This window comes from Suillus plorans (assembly GCF_016647745.1).
Source record: "Suillus plorans strain S12 chromosome Unknown HD556scaffold_26, whole genome shotgun sequence".
NCBI lineage: Eukaryota > Fungi > Basidiomycota > Agaricomycetes > Boletales > Suillaceae > Suillus > Suillus plorans.
Window position 1 is genome coordinate 172,594 of NW_024537410.1, and position 14,916 is coordinate 187,509.

The 14,916-nt window shown below is 46.8% G+C and overlaps 2 protein-coding genes across 2 annotated transcripts; both read left to right on the forward strand.

Annotated features, from left to right (window-relative positions):
* The first annotated feature begins 3,547 nt into the window (after positions 1–3,547).
* Positions 3,548–7,036, forward strand: HD556DRAFT_1369840 (phenylalanine ammonia-lyase). Its single transcript, XM_041302903.1, has 10 exons — positions 3,548–3,668; positions 3,727–3,836; positions 3,897–4,465; positions 4,523–4,929; positions 4,990–5,079; positions 5,159–5,268; positions 5,319–5,410; positions 5,465–5,706; positions 5,759–5,865; positions 5,920–7,036. The coding sequence occupies exons 2-10, from the start codon at positions 3,775–3,777 to the stop codon at positions 6,665–6,667; spliced, it is 2,427 nt and encodes an 808-aa protein (XP_041160544.1). The 5' UTR covers positions 3,548–3,668; positions 3,727–3,774; the 3' UTR covers positions 6,668–7,036.
* A 4,424-nt stretch (positions 7,037–11,460) lies between these two features.
* On the forward strand, positions 11,461–14,198 carry HD556DRAFT_1369860 (FAD dependent oxidoreductase). The gene is made up of 7 exons (XM_041302904.1): positions 11,461–11,766; positions 11,827–11,923; positions 11,982–12,422; positions 12,542–12,641; positions 13,128–13,342; positions 13,678–13,774; positions 13,906–14,198. The coding sequence occupies exons 1-7, from the start codon at positions 11,595–11,597 to the stop codon at positions 14,089–14,091; spliced, it is 1,308 nt and encodes a 435-aa protein (XP_041160545.1). The 5' UTR covers positions 11,461–11,594; the 3' UTR covers positions 14,092–14,198.
* Positions 14,199–14,916: the final 718 nt, after the last annotated feature.

Consider the following 14,916-nt stretch of genomic DNA (forward strand, 5'->3'; position numbering starts at 1 on the left):
TTGTCCAATTAGGAAATGTTAGACTTGCCGAAATTTCGTTCACTGTACACTATCTTCTCCTGAAATCATTATTATTATGGTGTTTATAACTATCCCTGCCTCTAAAAAACACAAGAGTCTACTAGATTATGACAGCCTGAGTGACCTTGATTCCATTTCCAATGGCCCTGATGGCAACAACACTTAAAACGAGGGACCTTCAGAGGATGATGCGGACGAGGAACCTGACTCTAACGATGACGGCGAAGATGACGAGCCTGCGCAGTCCCAGCCCACAAAGATGCTCACACCACCTCCTACAACATCTAGAAAGCAAAAGCGCGGAAATAAAACCTGTTAGGTTGATGGTTCACGATGTCACCGGTTTTGCGCCAGAGCCTCAAAATCCAAAACCAGGTGCGCTCGGAACATCCACAGGAATCTAGGATATTGCGGAGGTTTAGAAGGTCTCGTTCATGGAGTCGGATTGCTGCAAGTTTCACGTCGCGACTGATTTTGCGGAATCCCATATTGCGAAGATGATAATAATGGTAGTACTGTAGGGCTACACGAGCGAAATTCATCCAAGTCTAACATTTCCTAATCGAACGAAAAAATCACGCCACTGCCATCCTTTATGAAAAGAGCTGTAACATATGCCGGTGCAGTCCTTTCCTAAAGTATTAATAAAATTGGTGTATGTTGGGTCACTGATGCTTCGAACAGGCGTGGTGAGTGTGAAAGCTAAAAGCAGTGGCATTTTGAATTTTGAATGCCCACAATGCTGTGAAAAGAGCATGCAGAAGCCATGTGTACAGTGGTCCAAGCTTGCTAGATAGGAGAGAATGCAGGATGATTTATAACAGGAGTATGTAGTTAGGGAGGACAATGATCAATAGACGTCAAGCACACATGGCACCAGACCAATTTAGAGGACAGCTAGTGGAGCTCAGCATGAGTACAGGTGGAGCACAGACAGGAGAGTCACACAAATTGGTTCTGTGGGATCAAACATTTCATCCTTACCTATTGTAGATGTAGATGTGTTACAGTTTAGTTTTCTGTATCACTTATCTTTTGCAAATATGTTTCAAAGTCCATTATAATCTTCTGCATCATCAGTAAAACCTCAACTTACTTAATCAGACTTTTTTGGACTTTTTGATGGTTTTCACGTCTTTTCACTTCTTTTCAAAAATGAGTGGCCTTTTTTTTCTCAATTCACTGCCTGGTCCCAACTTGAGTATCAGGAATATTTTATTATTATTATTTCATACTGTTGCAATGGTAGAAGTTCACAATTTGTAAAGATTACCACTTCAGGAGAGGATTTGAAAATGAAAAGAAATGAAAATAATCAACACTGTGTCACTTACTGGTAACAAATTTCTGTTTTTATGTTTTCAAACATGTCTCTTAGGTTTATAAAACATATTGGAACACATGAGTTTGGATCAGGCAGTGAATTAAGAAAAACAATTGAAAAAAAGGCTGAAAAGACGTGAAAAGTCCAAAAAAGTCTGATTAAGTAAGTTGAGGTTTTACTGATGATGTTTTTGCCCAATGCCCACAGATAGTCACCCAATCATACAATAAAAAATTTGTATTAGTTAAAATCAACCTGATACACATAGTCAAGTTGTCAACCATATCCTACTCATCATATTATGTTATAGCATGTATCCCATGATAGGAAAGCTAATTAGCTAGCTTCAAAAGTTTGTCTCAGCCAATCAAAATAATTCACATGTCTAAGACCAAAATATGTCTCAATATTTGGCAAGGAACCAATCAAAATATTTCAAGGCTGATTTTGCGCCGAACTCCGATTACATAATGACCAACTCGCAGTCTAACCTGCCATGATGACAATGTGACATCAATTTTGAAGCTTCCAGGATGCACAGTGCACCATCTGTGGCAGTGACGACTAGATAACGTTTGGTTGCATTGTAATCTTGCTGTCCTGAAACCTTTGACCATTTAAGCTTTAGTCACTCGCGGCCTCGAACACGAGGAAAATATAGTACAACGGCAGACTACGGCTTGTCAAGTCGTGACGTGATAAAGGGTATTGATCGGCGACCAGTAATCTTAGCAGATAATGAATCTGCCAAAACGCTTTACATATATACCCTTCCCACGACATCAATGCCGCCGAATCTAGCATACATTATCGCAGTCGGTTGGTGTAGTAGTCGGGGTTGGAGCAAGAAGTTCAGGGTAGTATAGGCCCTGGATCCTGTGGTACGCATCCCAAAGACTTTGACGATATAATCAAGAGTGAACCAAGAACCAGGAATCCCGCTGAAAAGCCTGCGCTAGGCCTAGTCCGCGGCAAGTACCGATAAAAAGGCAGGGATCGACTACCAATGAACGGCAGAATACGGGGCTAATAACAAATTACTGTTTTGCCAATGACGAGCCGCTACGCTTGGTATGGGCCCATCATGGTAGCAGTTACTATGCCAGATCGGCACATGCTGGATTATCGGTCTCTGCCGCCCCGAGCAACCATGTTCGGGACGCAGCTCGGGACTCAGGAGGCGAAATGAAGATCAAATTGTCCCTCAGCAATTTGGAATCTGAAACTGGCCAGAGAATTCTGCTTCAGAAGACGATATATTTGCGCCGGTTGAGACTCGAAACAAGTGAGCCGGCAGATAAAAATTGTTGCCGGATGGAACTTGATTTATTTAGTAGTGCGCGACGTCGAAGATGCTAGCATTGACTGCAAGTCAAGTGGGAGAATATAACGGGAATGTGTGTTGAATGCATTGGGTGGACTGCTACCGGCGTGAGCTGCGAGAAACGAGGGATGGCGTCTCCATCGGGCGAATGGCATTAGGAACCTAGAGACCCAAGTTATGGTATGCTTCAAGTTAGTGTGTACTATCCATAGGCGAGATTCGTAGATTTGCTCACGAGTAAGCTTCGATGAATCGACCGGGGAGATCATACAAAGCAATACAATACAATACAAGAGATAAGATAAGAATAAGGGTCACATGCAGACGCGGCAGGCAAGGAAAAGGATGCCTGTAAAAACGATCCTGGCCCGGATCATTGAGATAAGTGGAGATAATCTTGTTTATTATACATGCCCAAAAGCCTGTGATACCTTGACAGGACGGGGATGGACCGACGAATTAACTGCGGATATCACAGGGAATAGCCCAAACGTATTCTCACCGAGTGAAACTGAAAGACAGGACGAACGTTTGTTTCAGCCGTGATGGAGCCTGCGCACAAGAAGAATGAAACCGCGAATAGCGAAGAGTACAGCATGAAGTTATTTGTGTTCTAGAGGCTTGAGAAGTAGGACGGATGCTATGAGCCACCGATAGCATGGCGCTTTCGATTGAACTGAGGATACGACGTGATGTCTTGAGCTAGGTCACGAGTATCGATACGGTTCTCCCGTGAAAGTACGTGGTTTCGATTCAATTGGCCACGGTAAGACGTTGCTGGCACGGATCATGGAGTGACCCCCCTAGGGGGGTTAACTCAAGAGGGGGGTCGCGAAGAGAACGTATGGATCTCAAATCTCGATTCAGGTGAGCGTCTACGTTAAAGTGCTGTGTCACATACTGTGTCATGTTTAACAAACCTGTTCAGAAAAGAAGGAAACTGCAACTGCTTCAACCGGGCGGATCACGCCGTTCGAAGAGAAACACATATAAAACCCAGTAAGTATCCGTTACGAAGTCTGCATTCTAACTCGGACTGACAAGACTATATAAACAGTTTAATACCTGCCAGCACTTACCACAACCCATCCTTCTTCACCTCACAATGGCTACCCACGCTCTCGTCTCTCAATATGTTCAGGACGTCAAGGAGCTAGACTCCTACCTGTATGTTAACCTCGTTCACATAAGTATTGCCAGTACTTATTGACATTCTTTCTCCCGCAGCACAGGATCTCCCATTACCATCACTGGGTCTTCCTTATCCCTCGCTCAAATTGCTGCTATCGCGCTCTACCCACCTTCATCTGGTTCCAGTAATCCAGTTAAAATTCAACTTACTGATGATCAACATGTCAAAGCAAAAGTATCTGCTTCCCGTGCTGTCATCGAAAGTAAGGTCGCAGCAGGCATCAGTGTCTATGGTGTTAGTACCGGTTTTGGTGGCAGCGCGGACACAAGGACAGATGACCCTATCGCACTCGGCGCTGCTCTCCTCCAACACCAACATGCTGGCGTGATCCTACCTACTTACGCACCGAGTTCCTCTACTGCTATCCCCACCCTCTCTACTCTCGATAGCAACGCTTTTCCTTCTCCCGCACCGCTCTCTGATCCATTCACCAGCACTACAATGCCACCCTCTTGGACACGTGCTGCTCTCCTTGTTCGCGCTAACAGTCTCATGCGCGGACACAGCGGTATCCGTTGGGAACTTGTCCAGAAAATGGCGGAGCTCCTCACTAAAGGTGTTACCCCAGTCGTTCCTTTAAGAGGCAGCGTCAGTGCCAGTGGAGGTAAGCAATTTATTTCTTGTTCCTTACCTTGCTGAGGTCCTAATTCCTTTCTCACAGACCTATCTTCTCTTTCCTACATTGCTGGAACACTCATTGGAAACCCCGCTATCAGGGCTTGGGTTCCCTTGCCCTCGCCCTCTTCAGCCATATCCAGCACTTCCTCAACCCCCTTGTCAACCGAAACATCTTCGCTAGACTCTTCACCTGATCTGTCTCCCTTCTCCGCGAACACCCCCCTCCCACCCTCAAGCGATACCCTTAACCTACCCACAGATACTCTCAAAGTAGACAACTACGGATCTTACGCCCTCCTTCCTGCCCCACAGGCCTTGCAGATCGCCGGCATCACCCCCCTCCCGCTCTCGAGCAAGGAACACTTGGGGATCCTGAATGGCACGGCATTTAGTGCAGCTGTGGGTGCATTGGTTGTGAGAGGCGCACGGGGAGTGAGCGTGTTGGGTGCCGTGAGTGTTTTTATGTTTGACCTTTTTTCTTGCATTGAATTGACTTGTCTGCGGTTATAGGTTCTAACAGCCATGTCCGTGGAAGCGATGCTCGGTGCAAGGGGCAGCTTTGATCCCTTCGTCAGTGAAGCAAGGCCTCACATTGGACAGGTGCGTTTTTTCGGATTTTTCACGCGGTTAATAGAGCTGATTTCTTTTTCTTGTGGTGACCCCCGGTGGCTCAATCCAGATTCATTCCGCGCATCTCATGCACACTTTGCTCGCCGGGTCTTCCTTTGCAAGTGAACATGAGGTAGAAGTCAAGATCGACGATGATGATGGAGTATTGAGGCAGGATCGGTGAGTTTCGATTTTAGTCTCACCAAAACTAAACGCTTAAATCCCTGCAGTTACTCTCTCCGTACAGCCCCCCAATGGCTCGGTCCTCAATTTGAGGACCTTGCAAATGCAGCACAAGTAGTCACGACCGAGGTCAACTCCAGTAAGTCGCCCCCAGCCCAGTAGCCGTATGACAACTCATTCCTTACCCCAACAGCTACCGATAACCCGCTCATCGAGCCCCCTTCTGCGTCGAACAACCAGACCGGACAAGTTCACCACGCAGGCAACTTCCAAGCGCTCGCGGTGACAAACGCGATGGACCACGTCCGTCTCAGCCTCGCGCACATCGGGAAGCTGATGTTTGTGCAGCTTACGGAGATTCTGAACCCAGCAATGAACCGGGGCTTGTTCCCAAATTTGGCGGGTGGTGAGGTCGGATTGGATTTCGGGTTCAAGGTGCGTGATTCTGGTTTGGTTGTGGTTGATTGTTTATCAATCATATGAACAGGGTGTTGATATTGCTGCTGCGTCATATACGGGCGAGTTAAATGCGCTTGGTGGAATGAACGTGGGCGTAGGCAATGTTAGTGCTGAGATGCACAATCAGAGCGTAAAGTATGTTCTTTCTTTTCTATCCTCCTTCCTTGAATAACCTATTCAACCCTACAGTTCACTCGCGCTTATCTCAGCACGCTACACCCTCAATGCACTCGATGTGACTACTCTCCTTGCCGCCTCACACCTTCTCGTGATATGCCAGGCGCTCGATCTCCGCGCACTCAACGAGGAACTGCGCGAGGCGCTCCCAGGACTCCTCCGCTCATCTCTCCTCGACACCTTCCCTTCGCTCACTGACATTACCACAAGTACTTCGCTCGTGGCAGCTATCATCCCAGCGCTCACAGAGACGCTCGATCGCACGACAACGCTTGAGACAAATGTACGGATGTACAAGGTTGCAAGCGCATGCGTGGTACCGCTCGTGACGGCCCTCTCAACTTCTCCAGTGCAAGGTGCAGAGCTGGGCGCACTTCCGGTGTTCATTGCATCCGTTGCCGCAGGGCTAGTGAACAAACTAACGGAGTTGCGGTGCGCGTATCTGGGCGTACAGCCGTTCGCGGTACGCGGCGCAAGCCCGAGTGCTGAGAAGACAGAGGTAGCATGGCGCGGTCCCGCCCCAGCAAGCAAGTACCTCGCGCCACGGACGCGTGCACTCTACGAGTTTGTGAGGGTGACACTGGGCGTGCGAATGTACGGGGCTGGGAATCTCAGGGGAGATGTATTTGGAATGAGGGATGGCCTAGAGGGTGCGGATGGGACGATTGGGAATGGAATTTCAGTCATTTGTGAGGCGATTAGGGATGGACGGGTCGGACGGGTTGTGGTGGGGATGCTTGAGGGCGTTGAGGGCTTGTAAAGAGCTTTCGCAGTCCTTCCACGAAGACCGTCTTACAGGCCTCCGCGTACTCACAATCCGAGCCAATTCGGAGAGGCGGTCGATGCCTATAGTATCGTCATCCTCCTACTTTTATTTGTTTTATATTCATGAGACCTTGTTTTATCATGGGCATATGTCCCTCATTCCCTTGCATTCATATATACTAGCCTCCGCGCAATTCTTTTCTACACCTTTCAAAGATTCCCCATCTAAATCACGTATAACTCTCTCGGATAGATTTATGGTTTAATAGAGTTTGTTAACAACGTTGAAGTCTCTTGATTTTTGGTATTGAGCTGGCACAAAAGCTAGTACTACAGGTATAGTACGACACTAACCAGAACTGTATGTGTCTTTGACATTTTGTGAAACACCGTGACGGTCGCAGAATGTTTAGCAAGACTCGCCCAGTGACTACCACTGTGACATGCCACTCCTCCGTCACGGTCGCGATTCGCATCGTGAGTTGATATTCGATCTACAACGAGGCTTTCCCATATTCCGAAAGGACCAGTGCCGGTCAATGATCGAGAGGTTGAACTCCGAGTTAGTAGTCCTGCTACTTTCTGCACGATGGGCTATTCGGTTATTCGGTTATCCGATTGTCCCAGGTTCCTATAGGTCTGACCAGGACGGCTACAATATGTGCCTCTCCGGATCCTCTCTGCTTATGTGGCGGTCAGATCATCTTTCTTTGGGTGAGTGTCCGCGGCTGGTAACCGACCAATATTAGCTTTAGGTGTCAGCGTCCAATTCGCTTGCCTCACCTCTGTTCGCTTGTAAACACATGGCTTCCGAAACAATGGCTCCGACAAAGCTGCAAGCATAGCCGCAGGACGAGGTGCAGATAGATAATGATATTCCCACAACAAAGTCTCCAAGGTGAGTTTCATTTACACCCGGTTGCATTCGAAGCACCCGTCCTTATGCGTCTCAGGGGTGCTGTCTGGGCTGGGATAGGCCTATTTCATAATTTTCATTCGTACGTTTCCGAGATTAGCAAATTCAACTGACAGATTTCTGGAGCTCGACACGAAATAACAATGTAACCCCCCTACCCCACGGGGACTTGGTTCACATTCCCCTTCGTAAGCATTGACGAACAATCAGTACGTCAAACTTCCGTCACGGACCTTTAGTAAAATGCTTCTAATTTAGCGGTCCCCGAAGAATGGATACGAACCCTCTTCCTGACCAGCTGAAAACGGCTTTCCAATCTAGCTCTAGCACTTTCCTCGCAAATCCCATCACGAGTGCTCGCTTTTCCTCATGCAGCAGAAGGTTCGCCACATCGTTTCTGCGGCGATAACTCAAACTATGTGCATTGTTACTTGAATTGTGGTCACGGCGCAACATGAGCTGACTATTGGTCCAGCGGACGGATCTCAAAGCTATTGTTCATTGGCAGCCCATCTCTTGATTCAATACCTGCGTGTATTATTAAATTTTGTTCCAGATGTATGCATGATGCACGAGTGGCGATGACGTGTTTGACAGGACTCGAAAATATTGATGTGATGTTCCCTTGTCGAAGTCTTAAATGAAGAGACAAATTTCTCAAAAGGAAAGGTCGGCTGTGGCACATCATGCTGATCCTACTCACACTCCACCATTCATGCAGAAAGTTATTCCCCCGGTGGACGCCGCAATATGCTGGCCACGGCATATACTACCTGGTGATCCACAAAGTTAACCTACCGGACGGATCTCGTCTGTCACCCATTCCCTATGGGGATTTGCTCGAAATTCAAACTTGATAATGATCGTCATCAAAATGGGTAATTTCTTAGAGAGGACTCTCACAGATGCAATTGAGTAGCGTCACCGAGCCTGAGGCCTAACCCACGATGGGTCGGAGTATATGCGTGGGGGAACCCCTTTATCGTTGCTCCATATGCGTGAGTCATCGCGTACTATCATCAACCTTTGCATATCATAGATTGTATTGCTCCATATACGTGCGTGCATTCTGCATTCCGTTCTGGGCCCAGGCTAGCGCTGATGTGTCACACTGCGTGACATCTGAAACCGTTTTGTGGTAGATCATGCTATTGTTGCTCCATATACGTGAGCGCATTCTGCATTCTGTTCGGTCTGTGTCATCGTTATATCGGACCGCTACAGTGGCGTGTCTTTTGACCTGACATCGATGGTTCCATCCACGTGTTCCATCGAAGTTCCGTTAGCGCACTCCATTCTCGTGACTCATACCTATCTTCGAATGAAGAGGCTCATGTCTCGGGGTTATAGGAGATTACTTGGCATGACCAAATATCAAAGTGTGTCTTCTCGACCCTTCTTTCCTCTCCCGAACGAGTTAAACGACTCTGCGCGGTCAATCTTAAAGGACGCTTGTAACAAATAATCACTGTTACGGACAGAACTGGTGACTAAGCCAAGAGTGTGTGGAGGCGCCAGTATGGTATAAGATGATCGAGCTCACTGTTACTGACGTTGACTGTAGTCATCATGTGCTGACATCTGGTGTCATAGTAGTCACGTTCGTGACTGGATCGCAGTGTCAGGGTGTCCCGCATCAACTGTATTCGTTGTTATATCGGCCTTCCTTGAGAATCAACGTCGCCAGAAGCACATCCGATACCAGCATGCGCGAGGAACCGGTGTTAGGAACCAAAAATTCTGGTCACAATGGACTGTCACAAACGGCGTTGAGCGTGTGGGTATACTTGGCCACACCCTCCATATACATATACAATTGACAAACACGATTCATCAATTTTAAAGTTGGATGTCTGGACAACGGCTGTCTGTGCGGCTCGGCGAACTTGTACGGTCTCACTGTCGACGAGAGGTCTTGTGAAACCAGTGACTCCCATTAAATGAAGAATCTTCGTGGATATCAATGGACCAAGATCTGACGCATGCCAATTGTCTTGATATCCGTCCATTCGAAGCTAATATTCGAAATTCATCTCGTTTCATAGTTTCACCCGCCGTAGTGAAGTCAACGACCGCCAGTAGCACAAACATAATGCCAAAGATGTTCTCCTTTGGATCAAACTAAAGTACAGTCGCAGACCCATGGGGAAGTTGGCTGGTCCACATCAACTGAGATCTGGCCCAGTATCCTCGAGAGTAGCTCATGCCGCAAATAATAATCTTGGGCGGTGATGCAACGGTGTACTAGCGATAGGATGATTTTAAAATCCGAGTCGATATTCACAATGAACCTGAACAGAGAAGATGTGCAATATGCATAGAGCTATCGATCATTCATTGGCTAGGAGGCAGTCGACCAATACGATCGTGCGAAAGAGCCCAGAAATTAAGTAATCAATCCAGCCTTCTCTGCGAGATCGTCGTCACTACTACTACGTGCGGCAATACATATGTGCATGTCTCATGTGTTTTCATATTGCACATTTCAAACAACTTTTGTGCCGTCGCCATCCCAATGCGTTTAATCAAGAAGTGCGATTTCATGCGCGTTCTTACAGTACTGACTTTAACTTCCGCCGTGTCCTCAAGATAACGCAACATGCACGCTGAACACCGCGCGCAAGTTCTCCATGGGGTGGTGTTTCGATATTGATGATAGTGTTGCTAATTGTTTGACCCCGTGATAGATAATCTGTGACCGCGTAGACCGGCGTTCATGCACATGGCAGATGCATTTGCGTTACTGCTTCTTCACGCCCGCCAGTTATGACACAAAACGTCTGTTGTATTGGGATAAGTGGTATGATTCCAGATTTTCTAGACGTCTGGCTTTCGCGTGCTTCAATTTGATCAAGACACATACGCCGGAGGGTATTCTAACTCTGCAACAGCCTTCGTAGATGAAAAATTCGACTACCGTTTGTCCAAGACAATCTCCACTGATTTCCCTCTCGCCCTAGTTGCAATTGCCAGATCTGTTTTGATGTTGAAGGTTACCATAACCTTCATGCCAACTGCAATCTCTATCATGTTTGATAGTGATGCGCGCTCATCATGATCACATTAGAAATAGCTTGAAATCCCTTGAGCTTCGTAGCGATTGCGAAGCTTTCTGATGTTTGGTCTTGCTAAATCCTCGAGCATCATCCATATGGCTGAAGGGATTGATTACATTCGACTTGTTTCCCTGTAAGCTACGTTTACCACTCTCGACGTCTCGGTGCACTCAAAACTTCTACGGTAGCTAAAAGTCTCAACCAACCGAAAGCGCAGAAGATCAACTTACCGCTGATATAGAAGACGATGCCACATCATCCAGTAAACTATATTTGGCCCTCCCAGCCATTATCGTGCACCTGATTGTATCCTCTACTAGAGACTGCTACAAGCCTCGGTTCAGAATTCGATATCTATTGGTCAGTTGTGGATCGCTGCAAAGCCGAACTCTCAGACATCGTGGAAATACACATCATCGATTCTCTCCCAGCATACGGGATTGATCACAAACCAATATATACCGCCAGCTCCATATGAGAGCAATTTGTGTGGTGCTGTGATCGAGGTACGCTTCGTTTCACCATTCAGTCATCAGAAGGTCTAAGCGTCGCATTTTCAACGCTATTCTTCGTGAGAGGATTGTATTACGGCCACCTTCCACCACATGCCTTCCAGTTCGCTGAAATGATGCAAACTTGATGCTGAGCCTTCATTAAATATGCCTTTCAAAGGAAAGAGATAAGCTCATATATCCTCCGCGACTAATGGTATAATGGTAATACTATTTTCGAATCGAAGCCGTTCAACAAACCGTCTGAATGTGCTATATCACGTTAGCAAAGTTAGCGCAGTTGTTCTTGATCATAACTCCAGCTAGCCACTCTCAGAAGTTTTGTTGTAATAACTAGTGATGCGGAACAATTGTACAAGGTTGTTGCCGGCGAAGCCTAGCCTTTTCTAGTTGTTGAACTTATCAATAGCAAGTACGTTGCCCCACCACGGTTACGTGATGGCAAGCCCAAATTTCTCTCCGAAGCCCGCAGTGGTCATCGTCGGCGCGGGTGCTTTTGGTTTGTCTACTGCTTACCACCTACTAGAACGTGGTTACACCGATGTGACGGTGCTCGATCGTGCTGAACATTTACCCGCGGTCGATGCAGCGAGCACTGACATAAATAAAGGTGTTTTGTTCTTTCCAGTGCCCCTCTACGACATCTGGATAGCTTACCTTCAGTATCAAGTGGTCCGTTCTTGTTACGGCGATCCAATATACACGCAGCTTGCACGCCAGGCGATCGAGGAATGGCGCGATGATATGTGGCAAAACTGTTACCATGAGTTTGTGTCTCATTTTCTTTTCGCTCGGAGTGGATGATCATAGTATCAAATGCTACAGGTGCGGTGTCCTCAACTTGGGCGATGCATACACTGAGCAGTCTATCATCAACGATATCAAGCACGGCGCCAAGGTCGAGCGTTTAGATAGTCCTGCATCCATTAGAGCACAGTTTCCGTCGGACCTTCACAATTCTGGTAGACTAGGGACATTCACATCGTTGGATGTCTCTTCTACAAGCTACTTCAATCATGATGGTGGTTGGGCAGAGGCTGAACGTGCAGTCGGCCTCCTCATGGAACATGTAAAGAAACGTGGTGTCAAAGTCTTACCTGGCAAGGCAGTTCAAGAATTGGTCAAGGACGAACGTGGTCAAACCAAAGGCGTGCGCTGTGCCGACGACACTGAATACGAGGCCGATGTAGTGGTCCTTGCTCTTGGTTCGTGGACTGCGAGTGCATTCCCGTCGTTAAACCTGACGGGCAAGTGTCTTGCTACGGGGTAAGTATGCAATGTTTCTGGTGCTTGGCTCCGTCTGATGCGATACTACTTGCACTTATTTGACGGACACTGACATTATTGCCCGGCATATTTTTTGCATGTCCAACTATTTCAAAAAGTCAAAGCGTGGCGACGATTCAAATGACGCTGAAGGAGGCAGAGGAATATCGCAAGACACCTGTCATAGTTGATTTCAGGACCGGTTTCTATATTTTCCCAGTGAGTCATCGTTCTTTCAAGTTTGTTTCTACTTCCTTTAAGTGGTCAAATATTTCAATCCTCATTATATCTGCTACGCATGCGGTTTGACAAATGTGTTTGACACGTTATGTCTCTTACCTTGAATGTCTGGGAATACACGTGCACGGAACTCCTTGCCACTTAGCTCCGTGTGTTCTCAATGGCGTGGCAATATTTTTTGGTTGTGTTCTACTCATTACCCATGAATCTTGATTAGGTCCAGTGATCATCGATCACTAACCCACTGGTATCCAGTTGAAGGCTTTGAATAGTGCTCTCTAGCAGTCCGACACTGTCCGTTGTCGACGCGTATCTATATTGGGTACCCGTTTTCTGGTTCCATTCCCCCAAATTGGTGTTTTATCAGTTTTTATCAGGCTATTCTTCCTGGTTCTTCCTACCGAGTTGACTCGTCGATTTTATTAATCGTAATCGACATTGCATTGACCGAACTGTTTTATATAGCCAACACATCGTAATGTTGTCAAATTTGGAATCCATGCTGCTGGACACACCTACACAGTTTCTGGATCCACCACATCAACCCCACGGACAATTGTCTCTGATCCAGATAGCGGCCTGTGGATTCCACGGTCGATCTTGAAGGAGCTAAGGGTTCAGCTGCGAGGCGTATATCCCGCGCTCGCGGAGAAACCCTTTAGTGGGACAAGGTTGTGTTGGTGAGTTTGCATTCTCCTACAGCTCATGAAAGTTCCGGATTTCGTCACGTGGGATATGAGATGGTCAAAACTTTCATCGTGTCCTTGACCTGGTAGGGAGAAAACGCTGGAATGGAGTTGGCCTTTTCTTTGTGATTGGGTTCAAGGGCACTTGGATTTGCGACCGATTAGGTTCAAGGGTACGGTGGCGGATATCGGTCACATTAGGATAGTCGGAAGATAGCGCCGTGTGTGCAGTGAGTTGAAGGCATGGACATCTCTTGTGATCTACCTCGACGTCATTTTTTTCCAAACGCATGCAATTCTTTGGGTGTAGTGCTGATCGATCTGAGCAGGTATACCGATTCGCCAGATGGCGACTGGGTCATCGGGCGCTATCCCGGCGATTCGGGACTAGTCCTGGCAACCAGCGGAAGTGGACATGCATTCAAGGTATATTCCACATTGATTCTTCTCTGCTTCTTGCACCACACAGTGATGACAGGACGCGTCAGCACGTTTCACTTTGTGGAACAGTGCCCTTGAGTAAATCCGAGAACGAAAACTGATGTTACCCTCAACAGTTCCTCCCCACCTTAGGAAAGCTTGTGGCCGACGTCATAGAAAATAAGCTAGACCCTGAACTTGCAGCACGGTTTGCTGTCGATCGGCAGGTAAAACCTCCAAACGGCGAGCGAGTGTCAGTTGTTTCTCAGGAGCTTAACATCGATGAATTATGCGGACCGGAGGATCTGATACCAACGTTATGATTCCATATTGCGCTATTTGAAAACCCGTATGTACACAGAATTTGTATTCAATTTGTATTCAATACCAGGCACTTTGGATAGTAGAATCAATTGATTTCAGTATGTTTGTCATTGGTCCTGGAAATTTCCAGTGATTCTGTCATGGATTCCAATGGTACTCAAGTCTTTTTCAGTGACTTTATGATACACTGGAATTAGTGCTGTCCACATTACAGGTTATATTTTAATATAATATTATTATGATAAGTTATAGGGCCAGCTAAAGTGGCAACACCCGCTACCTGCCTTGGCATTTTGCTTTTTCAGAAAATGGCACGTTTGTGTCAGACAAAACCATCCTCCCACTAACCATGGGAGTCGGGGATTGTAACTCTGTCCTTGTTGTCCTTGTTTCTCCCTTCTTGTCCCGATGTCTTTGTGTGCCACTTGAGCATCCCACCTGCAGATGATGGCCTCGGCGACTTGTGGTTCCTCAGATGTTGGGCCTCTGTTCTTACTTTTATCTTACTTTAATTCCACCTCTCTGCATCTAGCCGCTTTGTCATTGTGCTTCCACAAATACCAGTGCATTTACCCCTCGACACATGATTGATAATTCTATCCAACAACTGATCCTTCGTACCCACAAAACACAAACCATGCCAAGATGCTATAGCTTCCAAAGAAGGCTTGGACATATGCTCTGCCTTGGAAAACAATGACTGAAATGATTGGGATCATCAGGAAAACATCGAGTTCCTTATTTGCTCCTTATTTGCCTTAATTCACACAATAAGGAACTTTTAAGGCCGTTTTTCGTCCTTAAATTAAGGAGACTAAGGAGAT